Here is a 24,531-nt window from a genome sequence, read left to right as displayed (position 1 = left end):
CTCTAGCAGGACATGCTTCCTACAATTCGTTCTAGCAGTGGCAAACTCGAACATATCTGACTGCACCGTTTGAGTCAGGGCTTTGGTCATAAGCTTAAAAATTGGTTCTGAACCATAAGCCATGGTTGCTACCTCAGACATAGCCATCGAGTTGATTGATCTGGCTAGTCGTGATTTTGAGTCAAATTCAGCCTGAATAAGACTATCTGGGAGCCTGGGTAGCTTTTCGCCAAACTGCTCCATAGCACAGTCAGGTTTGAGTTTGCCAGCTGAGAATGTATTTGGCAAGTCTTCCCACAATTCTCCGATTGAAGGGAGCAATGGAGATGTGGGATCTGCTTCTTTCAACTGAGGCATGGGTTCCCCCTTCTGAGCTGCTGAGATGGTCGACCTTGCTATCTTGGTTAGGAACGGGAGCGGGGTACTTTCATCCATTGTGAAAATGGTAAAGGGACTTTTAAATGGTTGTACTTTGGTGTTTGAACAATCCATGTCCTCTAAAAACATCTGAGCCATTCTCGCTGAGCCTGGTCTCTAGAATAGAGGACTGTCTCCTTTGGTACCCTATCGTCCCGAACCATAGCCGAAGGCGTGAGCCTTGCGTAGCCTATAAAAGGAGGCTGTAGGCCTTCCGGGTAGAACTCGAAGTCCTCTATTCTTCGAGTTCCGAACTCCGGTATGGAGATAAGACCATCCTGGAAGGGGGCATATGACGCTACTCTCCAGGATTGTTCATGGAGAAAAGCGGGCAGCGAGTCATACGGGGGAAGCTGAGATCCATATGTGGAGGTTGATGGGAGAGGCTAGAGGGGCTTCTCTTAGACCGGCTATAATAGAATCCTGAGAAGTGATTCTGTCCGATAGGCGAGATATCATTTGTTCCATACTACTCTTAATGGGTACCCCACTAGACGCCCACCTGTTGCAACAGGCCAGCATTGGAGTCCAAAGCCGGAGCTGCTGCGGAGGTGGAGGGTAGGCTCTGAATAGAACCAAAGGTAGCGGAACTGGTGATACTGCCGGGGTACGAGATCTCTCCTTGGGGTTTACTTTTCGAGGACTTAGAGCCGGAGCTAGAGCCTTTAGACCTGTCTGGGCCGGGATTACGAGCCGGAGACTTACGCGAGGAAGAAGACGAGGACGTCTTCTTCGAAGACGATGACGTCTTAGTCAAGGTCATTATTTTAGACTTGATCTTAGGCCTAACCGAAGCCTCAGGAGGAGTATACAGTTCATCAGCCGTAAAGCCTTGGAAGGATGGAGAAGTTGCAGGAGTAGAAGAGACAGTCAGACTCAAAGGGAGACCCTTGGGTACCTGCATTACTTACCTCGACCAACAGGTCGTCTATACCTACCATAGGTTCAACATTAATATCCAGGGTAGCGACATCCGTGGAGATATCCTGGTCTTGTTCGGTTAAAGAGGCCGCCAGCTGTTGTTGGATGAAGGCAATAAGAGGGTCCGCATCTACCGGGTCGACGTACCCCGTCGCCCTGCCTCCGGGAAAGATGAGCAATGCCAGACGCTTCTCAAGAATGTAGGGCTGACCCTTGGCGGCGTTCTTGCCAAAACCTCCGACCCAGGCCCGCAGGGTAGCCAGTGCTGTATCTCTTACTGCCGGAGCCTGTAAGAGAGGACGTATTTTAGACTTAAGAATCACTTAGAACTAAAACTTAGAGTATAACTTAAACTAGATGTCTTAAGTTAATAAATGATGGAAAACTTAAGTACTAAAAGAAGCGAAGCAGCTACTGGAGGTGGAATACTTACGCCTTCCAAAAGCTGGCTCACCAGATCGTAACATATGGTACACGTTTCATGGTACCAGACCTGGATGTCACCGTGCGGAGTCGCGCATGGAGCATGGGACCGGCAAAACTTCGTGTACAGGGGTCCGGAAGTGTAGCGGAACATCCCGGATGCTCACAGTTGGTGGCCTGTAAGTGGGAAGACACATGAGTATCTTAGAGGGATAACACTTACAGACTAAAAGGCAAAAGAACTCCGTTACATGCCGGAGCTCGGAAAAAACAAAAAATTTGGGCATAACCCCTCCCTGCATTGCCTGAATAGGCTATAATCCCGAAAGATCCGGTACAATATAGGGAGGGGGGGGGGATTGGTTTAAGATAATTAAGATAACTTAAAATAACTTAACCTAAGCACAAGCGAACCGGACTAGGTCCAGTTGAAGCGGAGTGTAGTAACTCAGCTAACGGTAAGGTTAGTAGAGACCTGCTGTATGCACCTGTCCAACTATGGTTGGACTATCTCCTTCCGCTGGATACCAAGAACTCCGATAGGAGGAGCTCTAGTAAGGAGGGAAGGGCGAGAGGACATACGTGCTCGAGCTAACTCGGAGCGAACAAGGCAGTAACGGAGGGGGGGGAAGGCCAGGGGCCCCCCCACAACGTACACCCGGCCGGACCGAGAAGACGGAGAGGTCGGATCCAGTCTGGGTCTGTCCGACTCCCTAGCCCCTCCGGTGGAGGGGAGAGGGGGAGGCATTTGGCTCGGGTATGTGAGGCGAGCAAGGACAGACCGACCCACCCCCGCCCGACTCTATGGAAGAGCGGGGTAGGGGGAAAGGGGACTGGACAGGCGTCTGGCCGACCCGTGATCACACAGTGACCACGAGGCGATAACTGGGATACGGTAACCCAACCTAGGCCAACCAACTGATCAGAGAGAAGCTATCGGGAAGCAACCTGAACTGAAAAAAGAGGTAGCCTAAATGCCCATAGGGTGCAAAAACCAACTGATCAGAGAGAAGCTATGGTGGAAGCAACCGAACTGAACAGCGGAAGAATAGGCTCTGCGAGCCGGGACCTAGGCTAAGCCAGACGCCAAAACTAACCTAATAATGACAAAATACACAAATAAATAAAATAAAAATGAAAGAAAGAAGGTAAAAAGCAGGAGAAAAATCCAGGAGTGTACGACTAACCCGAAGGCAAGTCTACCACTCAAAGCTAGTCAGGGGCCGATACAAGAACCCAGACTAGGGTCTGGATAGAAAAAGCCTACATAAGGTGATAAACATGCATGCATGACAACCTGAGTAGACCTTAATAACGCGGATAATCAAAATAGAGCGTAAATGAAAAGGGGGGATGTTCCAGGTATGGAAGACCAAGAACGAACCCATCACGAGGCAGGACCATGCCGCCATGCTTCCGACCCCGAGAACGTATTTATACCTAAAAAACGGCAAATACTGTCTCAGGGGACGGAAAAAAAACGCACTAACCGTAAATACTGAGTACTTAACTTAGCTGCTGCAATAGCTGAACGCTCCATTATCGAAAATCCGAAGAAAGGGCACAAAAACACGAGAGAAAAATAGCACTTGTGACTCGTGCGAGCTAACGAAAAAGGATGACACCAGGGGCGCAGCAGTCGACAGCATGGGATGGAGTAGTAGTAGTACGAGCTGCTCACCCTGTGGGTCGGCTCCCCCTCTTGGAGGGATTTGGTAGTGGGAGATTTCTATTGGCATTTGGCTCGTGGTTGTGGCTCACTCGCCTAGTGTTCATACCGACACCCTCCTGGAGGGTGAGCGAGTCAGTTATACTGACCTTTTTCTTTATTTTATTTATTCTCTGGTATGTGTTAGTACACTTTACCCTAGAAATAATAGATTAAAGGATATTTCGCGCAGCGACACGAGCTGAGCCCAGAAAAGTGCAAGTTGCGGTAGACTCGTAGTTCTATACCGTGCGGTAACGAGCACCGAAAGGATTAAGAGATAACTCTGTTGAACATAGTAAGGCAAAACGAATGCAACGTTTATTCATTCACGTAAGAAATCCCCTCTATCTTAGGCTAAAGTCTGTGATTGTAGGACAGAGATACAGTTAGTCAGTCAATCCCGCAGGAGAGACGTAACCGCCAGCACAGAGATACGGTTAGTCAGTCAATCCCGCAGGAGAGAGAGACGTAACCTACTGCGCATGACAGCGCACGATCTGTTACTGGCTCAGTTGGACAATGGACAGTCAGACACAGCAGCAGCCAGCAGCTTACGAACGTCGTCTCTTAACTTTATGTCTGGGTTGCCAGCTACCCTATTCTACGAAGAAATAGGTCCATTATTTTTTGAGCAAAAAGAGACTCTCAAGCTGGTATATTTAACCCCTTCAGCACTGGGACGTACACATGTACGTCTTTTACGGTACAGTAATAAAAGACCGGGACGTACGCGTGTACGTCTTTCATCCCTCCTCGAAAAGCAAAGCGTTTTCTTTAGCTTGGATGGTTTCCAGACACAGTATTGTGTACGAGAGAGGTGCTGAAGCTCCACCCACAATTCATTCTAACCAATGAGCGTCCGATGGACGTCGTGACGTCATTTTCATATGGGATATTAGGAGGGGTACTGGTCCAACATATACCAGTGCGCCTCAGGCTATTATCTGAGAAGGATGAATACAATTTGTCCGTAAAACCATGTAGATTTGAATTCCAAATCTTTTTCCCCTTTTGATTGCAGTTATTTTATGTTTTTTTTTTTTTTTTTCAGTATCATGTCAGATGATGTGTGTTTCAGAGTCAGGGTCTGAGTACCTGCCAAATCTATCAGATGATGATTATAGTGATAATTTTTTAGAGGTTGACAGTGACAACGAGTGTTTGGAAGACATTGAACCTCTTGTCGATGAAGGCTGGCAGTTCATAACTGATCCATCTTGTGACTTGCGCCCAGACCCACCCCCCCCTGATTCACGGAGGGTGTCAATGGGATTCTGCTTATACACCAGATTTCATCTGCTTACGTGATGCATTTTTTTTCCTTTTTTGTGGTGATGTAATTGACAAATTGTGTGAATGGATGAATGCTCGGGCAGAGTAGTACTTTCATTCAACAGGAAAGCGTAAGGTGAAAGGACTTCTATGGAGGCCTGTTACTTGTGATGAGATGTGTTTTTTATAGCTTGCTGATGATAATGGGGGTGAATAAACTGCCCCATATGTATATACGTATTGGTCACGAGATGCTGTTGCTTTTTTTATCATTATTATTATTATTATTACTATTATTACTGTTTTATTATTATTATTATTATTACCAGCTGCCTAAACATTCATTGATGTATATGCTGTTTCTGTATGAAACCTAGGAATAACTGTTTCAGTAAGAAAACTAGTACTGCTATTACCACTACTACTATTTTACTACTACTTTTACTACTTTTTCTGCTACTTTAGTTTCTATTACTTTACTGCTATTTTCTACTACTTTATAACAGTTCCTACTTCTGCAATTACTTTTTCTACTAAATATTCCTATTTTTTCCGATATTCTTACTATATTTTTTGTAATTTTTTGACAATGGGGTAAAAAATATTCATTGATATCCATACACACAATGTTTTCACATAAGAATATGAAGGAAAAATATGAATAACATAAAATTTAGTGGGAGCAAGTAATGATTGATACTCGCGGTCGACAGGGGGTCTCATGCGGTATGCAAGCATTAGCAGCAATGTAGCAGGCCAGTGGCGAAGGGGTTAAGCGAAACAGAAAACGCTAAATATATAGATGCGTTTGTGTCGTCAGAACACTACCATACAACGGTAAAAGATAAATCGGAAACTCCTGGAAGGCTGCAGGGAGTAACGATTAAATGTCCTTAAAATAATAGACAATAGACCTCTCGGTTGCCATCCGAAGAGGAAACTACAGCAAGCGTGTAGACTTGAACCAACCAGTAGTAAAATAACGCAAGGCAAAAATATTTATTATATCACAATAAAGTTTGTTCATACTTACCTGGCAGACATATATAGCTGAATTCGGAAATACAGCTACATACATATCTGACAGGCAAGTTTCATGAACAAAAACTTAGAGATCGAAGCAGAAACTCAAGCTTCTTATGTTATTGGACATAACGTTCATTGACGTAGTCTACAAGTCTATTTCTTGTACGAGTCTGCGAATGACGAATGAGAGCTCTTCCGAATCTTGTCAATAAAAGCTTATTCGCTTACGCAATATCAAGTTAGAGATGTTTGTCAATGAGAACTAACCCATTTACGGGACAAAGAGATATTTTGTCAATGAGGGGATACCCACTTACTTGACAAAACGATAGTATATTGTCAATGGGGGAAAGTCACTGAATTGACAAAACGTAATCCAGGAAGTCGAGCATTTTATTTTTCCGATTCCCGTCTCAAACGAGGAAGGGGCAAGAATCCTGTTAAGAGACAGGGCTTACGGCAGGTAGAACGACGATGTTCAATTCGGCAGCGTAGTCCCGACTAGAAACTAACAAAATCTATCATCTGAAAAACCCTTTCAGATGGGCTAAAAAGCTTGCAAAATTATCCTAGGAAGAGGAAGAAACTCTCCAACCGCAGCTTCCTCTCCCGTATTACAACTAATGCCCTGCTAAAGCTTAAAATTATTGGCAGTATGGCAAAGGAAGTCCTGTCTTGCGCTTTCCTGAAGAGCGTCCTTTTGATGAATGCCTTTGCAAGAATCCTAGAATCCTACTGAACGTCACCGAGACGTCGAGCCTTTACATAACCCGTAACTGCCTTATCGCAAAGTCTTGACTGCGGTAGAGAAAACGAGATCTCCCTTGAGCTTTCCTTAACTCCATCCCCCTTTGCGAAAAGCAATATAATATTGACAGAGACCTCTTGAATTCACGAAACCCGAGGTCTTGCTGGGTTTCGAAGACGAAGTTGTCTGTTCACTTTAAGCTTCCTCCGAAGCACTGCTTACTTCACATTCTTGAGGCTCAAATCTTAAACAAGAGCTTGAAGAGTTCAACAGAAACGTTCAGCCAGGAGACAAACCTGGTGTGCGCTGGTGCGCGCTCGGCGTCCTGGCGCGCGCTCGGCGTCCACTGGCGAGGACGCTCGGCGTCCACTGGCGCGCGCCTCGCGTCCATCCGAGCGTCCAGTTCAAGCCGAGCGTCAAAAGAAGCGTGCAGAAAAGCGTCACGCTCCTGACAGGCGTCAAAACAAGCGAGAGAAACTGCCTTCTTTTTCATATTTCTCGGTGGAAAGACGTACACGTGATCAGCGACGTCGCCTTCTTACTTCTCAATGAAACGCATAACGAGAGAGAGAGGGGACGTGAAGCGTCCTCTTCTATAAAGCTTCTATTTAGAGGGCGCGAGTCCTTCCGAGAGCTCCAACCCCTGCACGGGGAGGACGCCTCGGAGGACGAGAAGCAATCCTTCGAGATTCGTGCACGTGCACGATCTTCCGCAGCCTGGGAAGTGTCAACAAGTCCTACCGAAGGGACGCCAGATCGATGTGGCTTCCCCGTAACCCTCCTTCGGCTTTCGACATGCCCTCTCCCTGGTCCTGGGAGTCCAACAGAGGTCCAGGCCTAGAGGCGTTATGGGGCGGATCTGACGTTCCCATCCTGACGAGAGAGAGGACGTGAAGCGTCCTCTTCTCTAAAAGCTTTTCTTAAGAGGGCGCGAGTCCTTCCGAGAGCTCCAACCCTTGCGCGGGGCGGACGCCTCGGAGGACGAGAAGCAATCCTTCAGGATTCGTGCACCGTGCACGAAACTTTGGCAGTCTGGGGATTTTCATCAGAAAACCTGCCGAAGGCACGCCAGATGGCGTGGGGGTTCCATCGTAACCCTCCTTCGGCTTTCGACATGCCCTCCCTGTGGTCCTGGGAGTCCGATAGAGGTCTAGACCTAGAGGCGTTATAAGGCCGATCTGACGCACCCTCCACTACACAAGGGGCACTGTCACTGCACTTAGCCAATTCACTATTGCTCTCTAAAGCAAGCACTTTCGATTCTAAGTTACGAATCGAAAGAGTTATAAGAGAAAGGGCAATAAACTCTACAGACTGTTTTAGGGCCGAAGGCAACATTACAGGGTTTTCGGAGTAACAATAACAGAAGTAGCACTCTTCACAACAATGAAGGAGAGCGATCACCTCTCGCAGACATATTCATAACCCGTAGGCCATACTATAGGGTCAGGCAAAATAAAGTCTACAGGAAGGTTAGCAGGTTCACTACCCTGACTTTTGTTTACTGATTAATTGCGTCATACGAATCATACTTTTTCCTTACGGAATTAGACATGTTTACTGATTAAATTGCGTACATAACGAATCATACGTCTTCCTTACGGAATAGACAAAGTCTCACAATCCTTACATGACAAATCTCAACAAAGAAGCAAGACCCATACCCCTCGTGCATACCGAAGTGCGGATCCTAACCGAAGCTTTCGGTAGCCACACCCTATCTTTGCAGACAACCCCATCTGAAACTAGCCTAACTAGATTCAGATATCTCATGCAAAAATGAATCAAATTCAAATCAATTTAAGATAGCGTATGCCTAGCCACAAATCCAAGTAAATAAATCAAAAGACAATTAGGATACTTAGCGGCAATGAAGTTCCAAAAATCTAAGACGGAGGTACTGAAAACAGGTGTTTTCAGCACCAGCGACAGAAAAATTATGAATAGAAAATGGGAATGGTTCCTGGATACCCGCCTCCCAGCGGCGGGAATGGGTACTAAACCACCTGGCCGACCACTGCGTGTGTCGGAAGTTTTTTAAATTCTGTCGGACTTCAGAAAATACAGCTATATATATATCTGCCAGGTAAGTTTCATGAACAAAAGGTAAATTATTATTGCTGTTCGAGTAGTTTAACCAGACCACAATGTCAATATAAACATGAAAGTAAAAAATATCAAAGTACTTTGTATATACAAAAAAAGATTTATATAAGTTTTGGCAAGTAGTCAGAGCTCCATTTTCATCTTCAAGAGGATTTTCTTTCCATGAACTTAAAAGCCACAAGCTGTATAAAGAATCATTTAGAGAATCATTCAACAGAATATGAATATGTTTCTATAATGAGAGAGAGAGAGAGTGAGAGAGACGAGAGAGAGAGAGGAGAGGAGGAGAGAAGAGAGTAGGAGAGAGAGAAGAGAGATGACGAGAGACGAGCTGAGGGGGGGGGGGGTGTAAAAATAAAAAGAATCCTATCATGTACCACCAGCCTACAATAATCTGCTAAAGTAAGCTACTATGTACCATAAATTATATGACAGTTCTACAGCCACATAAGTAAATATGTTATTGTTATGATACAATAAAGTTTGTTCATACTTACCTGGCAGATATATATATAGCTGTATTCTCCGACGTCCGACAGAATTTCAAAACTCCCGGCACACGCAGTGGGCGGCCAGGTGGTTAGTACCCATTCCCGCCGCTGGGAGGCGGATATCAGGAATCATTCCCATTTTCTATTCAGATTTTTCATACCACTGTCCCCTGAGGGGAGGTGGGTGGGTACTTAATTATATATATCTGCCAGGTAAGTATGAACAAACTTTATTGTATCATAACAATAACATTTTGTTCATGAAACTTACCTGTCAGATATATATATAGCTGAATCCCACCATTGGAGGTGGGAAGGGACAGAATAGAAGGATTTAGGAAACACCTCAAGTGCAGATGATTGACATCTTGATTCCTTACCTGTTAGCATAGCTGACTTCTTGATTACTGTCATCGAAGTCTGCTTTTGCTTTACTAGAGTTGCCAACAAGGTAGTGACCTGTGTAGTTGGTGCGTCTCTAGATGATCTGTCAACGGGGTCGTGACCACAATGTGACTAGACCATATTGACCATACTGTGAGGGCAACGAAGCTAAAAAAACCACCACCTGACCTAACCTATCGAAGTTAGTTCCCATAACTTCTAGGCTAAAGAAAGAAAGGAAGGCGCCTCAAGCAACCAACCCTTCAACCATAAACCAACACCAAATTAAAAAGCACACCTACCCCTTTTCTATAGGGTAGTATTTGTGCTGCTCCCTGCCCCCAACACCATTTCTGCGGATATGTATGGTCCAAGCGACTCGCAGTTCTCATATGCCGTCTTCACATCCCGCAGGTAATGTGAAGCAAACACAGAGTTGCTTCGCCAAAAAGTAGCGCTAATGATATCATTAAGTGCCATATTCTTTCGAAATGCCATTGAAGTCGCAACCGCTCTCACTTCATGGGCTTTTATTTCAAAAGCTTCATATCACCATCCGAGCAGGACGCATGGGCCTCCGTGATGGTGTTTCGCAAAAAGAATGCCTAGTGCATTCTTCGACATAGGAAAGTCGGGTCTCTTAACAGAACACCATAAGTTCTCCGAAGGACCCCGACAATCTTTGGTCTTTTGCATGTAAAATTTGAGAGCCCTGACAGGGCACAGGACTCTCTCTGGCTCTTGTCCGATGAACTCTGTAACCCTTGATTTCAAAGGTTTTGGTTTTTGGCCAGGGGTTAGATGGGTTCTCATTCTTCGCTAAGAAGTTAGGATCCAAGGAGCACACTGCACTGTGTCCTCTGAAACCCCACATCTTTACTAATTGCTTGAATTTCACTAACTCTCTTTGCCGTAGCAAGAGCATAGTTAGAAAAATCGCCTTTCTAGTAGTGTCTCTCAATGAGCAGCATGCTAGGGTCAAAGGGAGCCGCATCAGAATCGTTTAGAACTACATCAAGGTTCATGATGGAACCTTTGGTTGTAGTACTTTGGTTGTCTCAAACGATCTCAAAAGATCGTGAAGATCTTTATCATTTGTCAGATCTAATCCTCTGTGGCGGAAGACAGCTGACAGCATGCTCTTATATCCTTTTATCGTGGGCACTGCTAATTTGTCCACATTTCTCAAATGCAGGAGAAACTCAGCGATTTGGTTCACAGAGGTCGTGGAGGAGGAAATACCTCTCTTCCTACACCATCTCCTGAAGACAGTCCACTTCGACTGATAAACTGCTCGAGAGGAAGCTCTCTCGCATTGGCAATAGCCTCTGCCACTGATCTTGAAAAACCTCTCGCTCTGGCCAACTTCTTGATAGTCTGAACGCAGTCAGACTCAGAGCGGAGAGGTTTCCGTGGTACCTCTCGAAGTGGGGCTGTTTGAGAAGATCGACTCTCTCTGGCAGGGTTCTCGGGAAGTCTACCAGAAGAGACATGACCTCCGTGAACCAATCGCTTGAGGGCCAAAAGGGGGCGATCAGAGTCATTCTCGCTCCTGGCGACGCCGCAAACTTCCTTGTTACCTCTCCTAAGAGTTTGAACGGGGGTTAAGGCGTACACATCCATCCCCGTCCAGTCCCATAGGATGGCATCTACCGCTATTGCTTCCGGGTCGAGTACTGGAGAGCAATAAATCGGAAGCCTCTTCGTTTTCGAGGTTGCGAAGAGGCTCGACTAGCGGGCGTCCCCACAACTTCCATAGCTCCTGACAGACTTCTAGATGTAGGGTCCATTCTGTGGGAAGCATCTGATGTCGACGGCCTTAAAAGATCCGCTCGACATTTTGAATTCCTGAAATGAACCTTGTCAGGATCACTATGCTTCGAGCCTTCGCCCATAGAAGGATGTCTCTCGCTATCACGAACAGTGACCGAGAGTGTGTCCCCCCCTGCTTTTTTATGTAAGCGAGAGCCGTAGTGTTGTCCGAGTTGATCTGGACAAACTCGGCTCACCAATCGTTCTTCGAAGAACTGAAGGGCCAACCGAATAGCCTCCAATTCTTTTAAGTTTATGTGCAGGACCTCTGTTCCCCTCTCCAGAGGCCTGAACAACTTCCTCCTTCTAGGTTTGTGTCCCCAGCCCACCATGGAGGCGTCTAGAACAAACACTAGGTTCTGGGCTCAAAAGCTTGAGGGACATCCCTTCCGAGAGTTTGGTCGGATCTTGCCACCACTTCAGATGATCCTTGACCGTTTTTGATATAATCAAAGTCGAGTCTAGATTTTGTCTTTCCCAGTTTTCTGCCATAAAAAAAACTGGAGTGGCCTGAGGTGCAACCTCCCCAGGGAAACAAACTTCTCCAGCGAAGAAATGGTTCCCAGCAGACTCATCCATTCCTTCGCCGAGCATGTTTCTTTCCCTAAGAAGGCTAACACTTTCTCTAAGCATCTCTGCTGACGTTCCTTTGATGGAAAAGCTTGAAAAGCCGCTGAATCCATCTGAATCCCCAGATACACGATGGACTGCGTGGGGATCAGATGGGACTTTTCGTAATTTACTATAAGGCCCAGGGCCTTTGTCAGCTGTAATGTCGTCTGAAGGTCCTCCAGGCACCTTGACTTCGAAGGCGACTTGATTAGCCAGTCGTCCAGGTAGAGCGAGACTCTTATTTTCGATAGGTGAAGCCATTTCGCCACATCCGCATTGAAGGAAAGTAAAAACCATCGGCGCCGTACTCAGACCGAAGCACAGAGCCCTGAACTGGAAGACCTGTCCTTTTAAGACGAACCTCAGGAACTTCCTTGATTGGGGATGGATCGGAACGTGGAAATAAGCGTCTTGAAGGTCCAAGGACACCATCCAATCCCCTGGTCTCAGGCTCCTAGCACAGACTGAGAAGTTTCCATCCTGAATTTTTCTTTCTTTACAAAAACGTTTCAGTCTGCTGACGTACCTAGGACAGGTTCTCATCCCCCAGACTGCTTCGGAACCAGGAATAACCTGTTGTAGAAGCCTGGGGAAGGAATCCAGCATCAGAACTTCCTCTACTGCCTTCTTTTCCAACATTTGATCTAGAAGGTCGAGTAAGATCTGTTGCTTCTCTGACTGGTATGCGGGCGACAGGTCTATCGGCTTCGTGCTCAAAGGAGGCGTAGAGAGGAAAGGGATCTTGTATCCTCTCTCGATCACATCTAGGGTCCAGGTGTCCGCCCCTATCGTCCTCCATGCCTGAGCAAATAAGGTGAGTCTCGCACCTACAGGTGCCTGAAGGCGAGAAATGTCAATCTTTTCCTTCTTGGTAGAAAGATCTTACCTACTGAAGGACCCCCTTCCTCTCGAGGAACCTCTAGAGGAAGGTGCTCCACGAAAGGGCTTAAATTTCTTGGGTTGTGCTGGAGCTGTTGAAGTAGAAGCCTGAGGAGTAGGTCGTCTTGAAGATTGAGTCAAAGAGGTCCCTTGTTGACTTTCTTGCAAAATTTACCGACAGATCCTTAATCATGGACTGCGGAAACAAATGCGTAGAGAAGGGGGCGAATAATAACTCCGCTTTCTGAGCGGGAGAAACAATGCTTTCGCCGTAAAGCTACAATAGAGAGCTCTCTTTTTAAGCAGACCTGTAGCAAAATGAGATGCTAACTCATCAGAGCCATCCCTTACTGCTCTATCATACAAATCTAGTACACTCGAAAGCTTTCTTCTAGCGAAATTGAGTCTTTGACTCCTCGATTGTACATCCACGCCCCGAGGCACCCAATCTAAAAAAGTAAACTACCTCTAGCGTTGTTATATAACCCCTTGAGGTGATGATCCGTCTCCGTCATTGTCCAGGAAACCTTAGCCGATGACAAATAAGATCTCCTTGGAGCGTCCACCAAATTGGCGAAATCTCCTTGAGAAAGAGGACGGTGCCTTCATCCTGCTTCTTCTCCTCCTGTCTCGTTACCAGATCCCGGCTCTCCCTTCAGTCTAGATGGAGGAAGTGCAAACGAAGTCTTCCTTTAACCTTCCTTGAATCCATCCAATCCTGGACTCTCTTAAACGCTCCTCTTCGCGGAGAGCGAAGTGGCCATCTTAACGAAGCCAGGGGCCTTCCTGGCCTTCGATGAAGCAAATTGTGAAGGTGGAGAGCAAGGACTTGGCGCTTGAAAATTATCTGGGAATAATTTCTTAAGTAAATCCGTCAACGTCTTATAGTTTGAAGACGCTGACGCATTTGGTTCGTCATCATCAGTAGGGCAGCGATCACTAGACGAATCCTTCTCTTGGTCATCAGCGCCTTTCAAAAGATCGCGATGACTTCGACACTTTAACACCTGAGAAACATCCTTGAAAGCGTCCGAATAGCAAGGCGCCGGTGCGTTCTGAGAAACGTCCTGCAGAAAACTGTCCTGGATTATGAAGAACGCCTGTGCGTCCTGAAGAGGCGTCATGCGTTGAAGGACGCCTGTGGCGTCACTGTACAGCGTCCGCTTGAGCGTCTTGCTGAACGTCCTGATGTGTAGGACGCCGTGCGTCCTGAACAGCGTCAGTTGGGGCGTCTTGGCGAGCGATCCGCGCGTCTTGAAAAGCGTCTTCTCGAGTCTGGTAAGCGCTTGTTTTTTGTTGTTCAAGACGCCGAGCGTGATCATCAACATGCAAAGCTTGACGTTCCGATCTTGATTCTTGAGCGTTCTCGGCCTTTTGACAAAGACGCTGGCCGCTTGTGCGACAACTCACGTCTCTGTCAAATTCGTCTCTCCTAGACGCCCTTTCATGAGGAACATAATCACGTTCTCTAATGCGTCGGCTACTAGAAGTAGACTCAAAGGCCGAAAAACGCGGAGTAGGAGCAGGGGACTGCCTAGTTCTCTTAATAGGCAGCCACCTATCCTTCCTTCTATGACTAGTTTCTGCCTCCTTTCTCTCAAAAAAGGAGGCTAACTGTCTCTGCATTTCCCAAAGCATTTTCCTTGAAGGGGAAAGTTCTCGATCAGGAGAAGGACTCATCCTGTGCGAGGAAGATGGGCGAGGGGATGCCCTTTCCTTCAACTCAGGAACAAGCTTAGAGCGACTTGGACGCTCGAAAGAGTCCTCCCCTGATGAAGCCTTGTTCCTTTCTGTGGCGGAAAAGCTTCAAAATCTTCAGGTGACGAATCTACATAACGATCAGAAGGACGTGAAGCGTCCTCTTCTCTGAAACCTCTCTTAAGAGGGCGACAAGAGCGGACGGCCGCTTGTGCGACAACTTGCGCCCCTGCCGCTCTCCCCTTGAGAGGTCTTCCGAGCGTCCCAACCTCGGCGAGGAGAGGAAGTCTCGGAAGAAGAGAAGCACTCTTTAAGTATTCGTGCCCGTGCACGAACACCGGCAGCCTGAGATTCGTCCTCAGTTTCTGCCGAAGGGACGTCAGACCGGTCATTAGATCCCGTAACCCTCCTTCGGCTTTCGGCTTGTCTCCCTAAGGCCTGGGAGTCCGGCAGGGGCCTAGGCCTAGAGGCATTATGGGACCGATCTGACACCCCTTCCACTACACTAGATGCACTAACACTTTTATCACAATTCACATTTGACTGTAGAGCAATCACTTTAGATTCTAAGGCACGAATCGACTCCATGATCGTAACTAATACGTTCCCTTCTGCAGACACTTCCTGATTGTTCGGAGGCAATACAACAGGATCTGGTTGAATACATCTACAGGAGGATTTAATGGAGATACAATTCTACCTTGACTTCTACTCACAGAAGCGCTCCTAGAGGAAGACCTCCTGATTCTATCACGCTCAAGCTTTTTTCACGTAAGAATCATTATGCCTTCCATTCAATTTCAGTCAATTGCTCACACTCGATGCATCTATCATTCCACATACATACATGACCACGACATTTCGAGCACACTGAATGAGGGTCTACCGAAGCTTTCGGCAACCTCACCTTACATTCATGCACCTTACACACCCTGAAGCTAGCAGCGCTAGATCCAGACATCGTAATCAAAGAAAAGTCAAAGCCAAATTCAAATCAAATCCACTATCACGTATGCCAAGCCAACAAGCCAAATCAAAACAAAAGTCATCAGAATACTCAAGTTAGCACAAGAAGTTTCAAAATCCTATGGCGGAGGTCTGTAAACAGTTTGTTACCGACCGGCCGGACAGCAGAGAAAAATCTGAATAGAAAATGGGAGAATGATTCCTGATATCCGCCTCCGCCCAGCGGCGGAATGGGTACTAACCACCTGGCCGCCCACTGCGTGCCGGTCGGGGAGTTTTTGAAATTCTGTCGGACGTCGGAGAATACAGCTATATATATATCTGACAGGTAAGTTTCATGAACAAATTCTGATTTTAAGTTTCATTTTCAAGTGATTTCAGACACTTATACAGTATTAACATAATTTCACAAAACAAAAAGCCAAAAAAAAACTAACTGAATTTTTCATTTACGTACAGTCAAAGCTCGGATTTTGTACACCCTGGTTTTCTCAATGTACGTATACTGGTTTTGTAATAAATAGACCACTTCATATCACAAGGGATCGTATAGCCTAAAGTAAACTGAAACATAAATAACCAAATCGTAGCCTAAGTTCTATACTACGACATTTAGATTACTACACTCATTTTAATTAGCATTCAAGATATGTATAACATTGCATTGTGAATATTAATGAGTACATAGTAAATGATATTGACCATGGTGAATATTAATGAGTACATAGTAAATGATATTGACCATGGTGTTGTCGGCATGTACAACCACCATCTTGGTGTACATGTACGAGAACTGACCTACGTAGGCCCAGATAAATGGCCTTCAATTCCTTGATGTTGATGTGGAGTTTCGTTTCTTCTGGAGACCTCCCGAGACCCTAGGAGGTCCTCAGCCCAGATCAAAAGCGTCCGAGTAAAAGTCTAGGTCGGGGTTGGGAAGAAGAAGGGATCTCACCAGTGAGTACCTTCTTTCTGGCAGCCACCATTTGAAATCGGATTTTATCTCCTGCTTGATAGAAAAAATTGTCGAGTCCGGTTGAGTCTTCCTGTCCAGTTGGCTTTGAGGAAGAACTGAAAATTTCTTGTGTAACCTGCTCAACGGAACGAAGGTCTCGATTGAAAAAAACATTCCTAGCAGACTCATCCACTGTAGAGCCAAGCACAAAGGGAGAGAGAGGAACTTGGAGACTGAATGAATGCAGCCTGCAATCCTCTTTGGGGACGGAAAAGCCTGAGAAGTCTGAGAGTTGAGAATCATCCCCAAATAAAGAATCTCCTGAAATGGTACAAACTGGGACTTCTGGAGATTTAGAAGGATTCCCAATTCTTGGGAAAGATGAAGCGTTGTCTGAAGGTCCTTTGTGCACAATTCCTCGGACTGTGAACGGAGAAGCCAGTCATCTAAATAAAGGCTGATGTTGATGCCTAGCAGGTGAAGTCATTTGGCGAGAGGAAAGAGAACTCGAGAGAATACTTGAGGCACCATGGAAAGACCGAAGCAGAGGGATCAAAACTGGAGGACCTTCCCTTGGAAGACAAACCTCAGGTACTTCCTGGAGGTTGGATGAACTGGGATGTGCAGATAAGCATCCTGCTTATCTGGAGTGATCATCCAATTGTCCAGATGGATGACATGACTAACTGGCTCGTTTCCATCTTGAACTTGGTCTTTTCTACAAAGCGATGGAGAGCGGTTACATCCAGTACCAGTCTCCAGCCCCCTGATGTTTTGGAAACTACGAACAGTCAATTGTAAAATCCCTGGGAATGGACCTCTGCTACTCCTTCTATGGCCTTCTTCAGAAGGAGGGAGGATACTTCCTTCGAAAGGGCTAAGTGCCTTTCTGAGCTTTAAAGTACGCCATCAATGCAATCGGAGGAGACTAAAGGGGGGGATCTCCAAGAAATGGATGCAGGAGCCCTCCTTTAACACCCTGACAATCCATGGCTCTGCTCCTCAGCAAGCCCACTTCTCCCAAAACTTGAGGAGCCTGGCTCCCACTGGGGCACAAAGGACTTCTCGTTCACGTCTTCTCTCGAGACTTGGCAGTGATGACCTTCGTCTAGGAGAGCCAGTGGGACGGGCAACCACCTTCTCCACTGACACTTCACTTTGCACTTTATTTTTATCCGTAAGGACTCTAAGGGATGCCCCCTTCCGAAACAGAACTTAACACTAGATTAAACTTCTTATCAAACTTAAGAGTTAATCCTAGACTCTAGACTGGTAATGGCATCTGGTTCGGAAGCATGGGAGCTGAGCACTGGAGTGGGAGGAGGGAGAGGAGCGGGGCTGAAGCTAGACAAAAGATTATTACCAAGAGTAAGAGGAAGAGGCAGACTGGAGTCTGTCTTAGGCCTAGGGGAAGAGTCCCTACAAACAGAAGCCCTACTTTTGGCTCTAGCGGCCGCCTTCCTGATCCTGTGCTCTAACCTATTTAGGCGAGATTCTAAAAACTTCCACCTACTATCATCCCACTCCTTACACTCACCACAGGCACACTCTCTCGTACACACCTGTCCTCTACACTTACTGCACCTAGTGTGTGCATCATAGCACAGCTTGGTCAATCTACCTTGCAGCCTTCGCTACAATAGCGAAGACTGGAAGCACTAGAGTCAGACATATTAATATTCTGAGCTAACAGAAGAGAAAAACTAATGCTGGAAAAACAACCAAGTTGAATGCAACAGATGAAAAACCAACTAAAGTGGGTACATCACCGACTTCAGCAAGTAATGGAGACATGAATTCAGGAGCAAGATGTCTTGTTTGTTGCGCAGCACGAATAAAAATGATGCTATCAGCTTCTGTCGCTTGCGAGTTCCTGTTGTGGTGGCCGGGACTTATCACCCAAGCATTGTAACAGTCACTTGCGCGCAAATTCTTTAATTTAGGATGCCATGCGAGGCTAATCATTACCTAAGTAATTACTTGGTACGTTACTTTATAAAAATGGGAATTTTGACGTGATGCCAGAACTGCCAGATGCATCAGCAATGCATCTGCTTCTTCATGGTTGTTGTCTTCAAAGTACAGCTGGTATCTGTTGCTCTTTACATCCTGGAGCGGAAGTAATAAAGATCTTCACAGAGTCCTTGCAATATTCAAGGGCCTTTGCAGGCAAATACTCTGTCACTTGAGTGTTTGTTTGATCACGAGAAAGGAAACTCCTCACTGGATGTTCTTGACTGAATCCTTTCCAAGTCTCCTTTTTTTCCCTTGTGGCATGCTTCAGAGAGTCGTCCTTGTAGGTGTCAAACACCAGGATAATTTCATCATGTTCTCTGGTCGGGGACATCATTGTCAGAACCATTCGCTTAGAGTCTTGACCGTCACCACAGTTGCTGGCTTTTTAGTCAGCTTTTGGATGACTACCATGCTGTCCACCAATGCAATTTTGTGGCTGAGATGAACATGCTCAGTAGATGTCGTTTCCAGGTTTTCTGCATGCAATAGCTTGTGGACTGTCTTACTCTGATGCGTCTGCCTTAGCTAGATTCCCTAGGATGTGGATCAGCTTTGACTTGTCCATGCATGGTAGCATTGTCCCTGGCAGCAAATAGTGCTCTTCGTGTTAGGGTTAATTCATAGTTGCTAACAGCATGTTTCTGGTTGATTTGCCTGTTTGACCTGACAAGGACTAGCCTGCCATACAGGTCCTTAGTCTCCTTGAGATCCACAGTCTTGTCACAGATTTTTAAGGTTGTCTTCTTGTTTCCTAACATGAACATCTTATTGTTCTCCTTTCTGGCTGGTGCCCAGAGACTGACTGCTCCACTGATTCTCCCTGAGACATAGTCCTCATACAGTTTCTGGCCTGTGTCATCAACACTCAAGATCTATGGAACACTTTCTTGTAGGATATAGGCATGTGTGATCATGTTGTACAACTTTTCACCCTGTGCTGCTATTGGGTTGCCATGGCTGAATATGGGACTCTTGATCTTGTCAATGCCCTCATGATCTCTCTTGATCTTATTGGGTCCCAGGTTAGGATGCTCTGAGTTCTGCTTGGTGTCTGTCCCAGTGGTGAACTGCTCTTGAACTCTGTGGTGTTGTTGGAGATACTAATCAGTCCAGAATGAACCTTCAAAATCTTGTTGAGATGTTCACAGGCATGGTCAGCACAAATGGACACAAATGGAATGTCATTTTTGGTGACTGACAGGTTGCCTGTTTCAAGCTCTCTCCAGGTCTCAGGATGGTTAGTTTTCAGCTCATGTATACCTCAATGTATCTGGGCTGGAGTCTCTTCTACTTGATGTCGTTGAAAGCATGGAAGAGCTTGCTCATTGCTTCAGCAGCCAGGAGATGAAGAGTCAGGTCAGCATTATGGGATGCTGCCACAAAGAACAAGATGGTTTCCACTCAGTGTAGGTAGTTCATGATGGACCTGAACATGGGCATTGGTTGATCTTTGCCCTTCCCATTCTCTGAATGTTTCCATCACCTCAGCAGTAGTCAAGACTTCTAGGGGATGCAATGAGCTTGCTTTACACACGCAGCCTTTCTCGTTTTGTTCTTCTCTAAACAGGCTGCTTCTGTTTGCTTTGTAGCCTCCCAGCAGATGTCCTTTAACTGTGGGTTTTCTTTGAAGAATTCCTCTGGTTATCTTATACAGAGCTGTGTATGAGTAAATGTGAGCTTGGAGAGCTCGCTTGTAGTGTACACTTAAGGATTTGCCTTGTTGTTGCTGCACCACAGACATCAGCTTCTATCCAGGCCTCACCAATGCCAGAATTCTCAATTGAGGTGCCAAGAGCTCTCAGTTCTCCCAGTCTTGGAACCACTGTACATTTCAGCTCAAGTCAGGCATCCAGCAGCTGTACTACCTTTTCACACAGTGCCATGTCAATTGATATGACAGTTGGCACCTTGATCATGGTTGACATGAATGTACATGTTTTCTCCAGCATGATTTGTGGTATATGACATCTATTGCATGGGCATCTGTTGGTGAGATACTTGTGCACAGTCTTGTTCTGAATACTGGGTTTTGGAAATTGTCTATAGCATCTATGAGCTCCTTTCCAGCATTTTCTGTGCAGACTGATGAGTTCTTCTTCAGTGTCTTCTTGACAAAAGAAACAGGTTCTTGTCCAGTGGCACTGTAGATGACCATGTGAATACTATAATATACATAAACTGATCAGTGGTAAATATACCAGGTCCCTCAGGTACATCTCTCATGGTGCTTCCTGCCCTCCTGCCATGTCCTCTTGATAGCAAGAATCCGAGGGATAATGCTTGTTCATGACTGGTTTGGGCTCACTGTTAGTGGCATTAGAGTAACAGCTGTGATATCACAGTGCTTCCTGTTCACAGAGCTTGTCCTTATTAATGTCTCTAAGACTTCTTTACACTTCAACATAGTCACCATCGTCCAAGCTGGCTTTTACTTGTATTATATCCAGCACCTTCTGGTAGGTTTCCAGTCTGGGCTTAACGATCAAGAGACCTATCTTGGCCTCATCATACTGGCAGAAGATGCTTTGCTTCTAGTTTGTTGTATCATCATCCTTCTGCTTATCTCCAGTCTAACTAAGCTGTGGTATTTTCCTCATGATGTTCGCTGTCAACTAGACTCTACAGGTTTGTAAAGTGTAAAGAGAAAATAAGTTTTCTGGGTACCATTTTTAAAATTCCAAGATGGCCACCATTCACCCTTAAAAAAAGTTAAACATGAATTTTCTGATTGGTTATTCAATGTAGTTTTCAATTTCCCCAAAAAAGTCAAATGAATGTTGAAATCTGGACATAGTGAACCGGACTGACTATCAAAGGAAAATGTTATTGTCATGATAAAATAAAGTTTCATATACGCATATAAAGTAATTACAGATTACAGCCTGCCCTCCTCCCCTCTCATGGACAAAAAGGCATAAGCAAATTGAGCTCTTCAGCTTTGTTGTCCCTACTGTTCCCCAAAAGTGGTCAGGGTTAGTCACCTACATGAAAACAATAGAAGCACTACCATGATTTAAAATATTTAAGCTGCCACGCAAGTTGAAATTATAGCCGTGTATTACTTGGTAAGTATATATGAAACTTAAATTTATAATGAAAATACTTATTCATAACAAAAACTCACAGTGAGTTGGTTTTAGTATTACCTAAATATAAATAAAGAGAAATTTCCTATACTAAATAAAAACACAGTAATACCAGCAACAAAAACAACACTGAACAATACTTACGTGCCAGGTTTTCGGTGTACAAAGCCTCAAACTCCTTCTCTATATGTAGGAACAGGTCATGAAGTCGTGCCCTGCAAAAATAATAGTTACACAACTATAAAAACTAGCAAAATTGCAATCAACAAATATTTAAAGGTGAATAATTTCCTATGTTAGGGCTAATATGACAAATTTTTGAATCAATTTGTATTTTTCATAGCTAACAAACCTGAGGTCTTAACAATAGGGTAATCTTCTAGAGCTAGCTGGAAAACCGGTAAAAACAATCAAAGATTGTAAAACAAGGAATCTGTGGCATCTGGAAACTCATGCATATACAGTGTGGATGCTTGGTCATTGACCAAGATTGTACCCCAGCAAAATAACAGTCTTTCTTCTACCGCCTTGGAGACCGGATTTTTGCTTCACTCTCCTATTCCAAGCCGGTTTTTTTTATTGTAGTCTGTGCTTTTTCATTTTCATTCAGGACTGAAGTTTCGTGGACGTCAGTGTTTTTAGTCAAGCCTTTGTTTGACTTGTTGACCTTCCTTTGGACAGATGCTTTAGGATAATCCCTTACAATATAATGTCAGCAGACACATAACAAAAAAAAACAAAAACAAGCCTTAATTCATATATATTTGTTAGCTGTTTCCCCTAATGGGAGATGGCTTCTGAGAAATTATAAGACCAAGATCACTACCATAGTCAAGTTGAAGATGCTGAATCAAGGATGAAAATTTATTGTGGAAAGTACTTCTACACCATTAACCACTTCATAAACCTAAAGAAACAGCTCACCAGCAGCACACTGATGGCCCCTATACAAAATGCCCCATTTACCTCTATCTAGCACACACTCTCACTTCCTCAATAGTATTGAGGTATTATCTTTGCAAAATCTCTTTTCACATTATCAAACTAGCACTCTTTGACCTTCTTTACCTTTCTTCAAACACTCAAAAATTTTTCCCTTTTTTCACTTACCTCCTCCTTTCCACATGAACAAACCACCTCAAACCATACACGTCCATCCCTCACCTGCTCTAATCTTATTAACACTCCCTTTACTTACTTTCATTTTAATTCTTCTCATAACTCATACAGGCTGTATAATATTGAAACAATTCAACTTAACTGTTAAAACCTTTTAACTTTATTGCTACAACTTTTTGCTTTCTTCTAAAGACTCTTGGCTCAACCCTCATTACTACATTCAAACAGCAGCTTTCTAAAGACAATCCAAGCTTCCTCCCTTTCTTATGAACATATCCTGTTGCCTTTCTTGCTCTATCACCAATGACTCACCTCTTCTCTCGACATACCATCATCCGATATAAAGTACTATTTACTTCCAATTACCCATACAAATCAATTGCTTCCATGCTTCAACCAATTACATATACTGATTGCCAATTCTCTATCTTCCTGTACAACGAAACCTAGATCTTGCTTACATTTACAGTCAACTTGCTTGCTTTGAAATACTTTTATATTCTTTCCCTAGTTACTGCAGATCTCTTCACTATCCCTAATCACTGCAGACATCAAGCATTACACACAAACTAAGGACAACCAATTTTCTCATCCCAAAAATTCTAACCAGAACGTACTGCCCTCTAATGTTTTAAATCAACCCCTTAACAAATACTTAACACGGCTGTGGTAAAATAACACATCCATGACTCGGTCTCATTTTTAAACCAAACCACTCGCGCCAAATAGGAAAGTGGACGCACACTGTTCACTTTGGTTTTACATACAGCTCTCCACAGGGATGATTCCTTCTTCTCTGGCAAGCCCTTGTACGTTTTCAAAATAAGGTGCTTCTCATATTTTATTAAGTTTGCTTTCTTCTTGTATGATCTTCACTTCAGGTGGTATTTTGTATAGTCTTGGTCCACAATGTACAAAAGATCTTTTGCCTGAATTACAATTTGTTTAAGGTTCAAATAGCCGATATGCTTCACTTGCATGTCCGATTACAATATTAATTTCAGGTCTAAAGAAGCGCAGACACAGGTAGACACTTGGCTCAGACAATGGGTGCTCGAACACCTGGGTGCTCAGACACCAGGTGTCCACCTGGATGCCCGGATTCTGTCCCGTTCAGAGTCCTCTGACATTGTTGGGAGCTCAGATAGGGAGAGCGCTTTGGCGCCAATTACTCGGGCTCAACAACTGGATGATCAGCCTTTTCAAAGGCTGAGATACACCCGAAAAGGGTCATCAAAGCTACTTGTCTACACTGGGAACTGTATTTGTCCACACTGGGATTTGTATCACAAGGGGACAAAGAATGCACATCCTTAAGGACCATTTCCAATAGTTGTCCGTTGATAACTGCAGATAAGAGGCTCCTCTGAGATGTAACTATCTGGGGGCAAAACTCCCATGGACCAATAGTATGCCTCCTTCCAGATTTACGGGAGTCTGGCAGGGACTGGGTTTAGGAGATCTGATAGGAGCAGATAGTCCCTTGCTCACTACACATCCAGTAAGATGCCTTTCCAATGGCTGTCTGTTGATACCTGGGACCAGCAACAGGCTCGATTGAGGGGGCGACTACCCGAGTGCAACCCCCCAACCTCCCTTGGATTTCCAGTATGCCTCCTCCCAGGTGTAGGGTTGTTTGACAGGGACCTTTGTCTAGGAGCATCAAGGGATGAATACAGTCAGTCCCCAGTTATCGATGGACTCGGTTATTGGCGATCCGGTTTTAGCGGGCTAGAAATCGGCAATTTATGGCACCATAAAAAGACGAGTTACAGTTATCGGCGCCATAAGGCACCTTATGGCACCATAAGGATACTTATGGCACGCAATAAGGGTGCTTATGCCGCCGATAACCGGTTATTGGCGCCAAAAGCACCATTATGGGGCCA

The 24,531-nt window shown here is 45.0% G+C and overlaps 1 protein-coding gene across 5 annotated transcripts in view; it reads right to left on the bottom strand.

Moving 5' to 3' along the window:
• Positions 1-24,531, bottom strand: part of LOC135219151 (WD repeat-containing protein 37-like) — a 280,381-nt gene that overhangs the window by 163,222 nt on the left and 92,628 nt on the right. For all 5 annotated transcript variants that reach the window (XR_010315383.1, XM_064255663.1, XM_064255665.1 and 2 more), the window contains one exon: positions 21,668-21,738. Coding sequence is in view for 4 of the 5 variants with exons in the window: in XM_064255663.1 (XP_064111733.1) it covers positions 21,668-21,738 (71 nt within the window). In the remaining variant the exon portion in view is untranslated. The remainder of the gene's footprint in view (positions 1-21,667; positions 21,739-24,531) is intronic.

Source organism: Macrobrachium nipponense, chromosome 1 (genome assembly GCF_015104395.2).
Source record: "Macrobrachium nipponense isolate FS-2020 chromosome 1, ASM1510439v2, whole genome shotgun sequence".
Taxonomy (NCBI): Eukaryota; Metazoa; Arthropoda; class Malacostraca; order Decapoda; family Palaemonidae; genus Macrobrachium; species Macrobrachium nipponense.
Note: the sequence above shows the minus strand (reverse complement) of the source record. Positions and strands in the feature narration are given on the sequence as shown.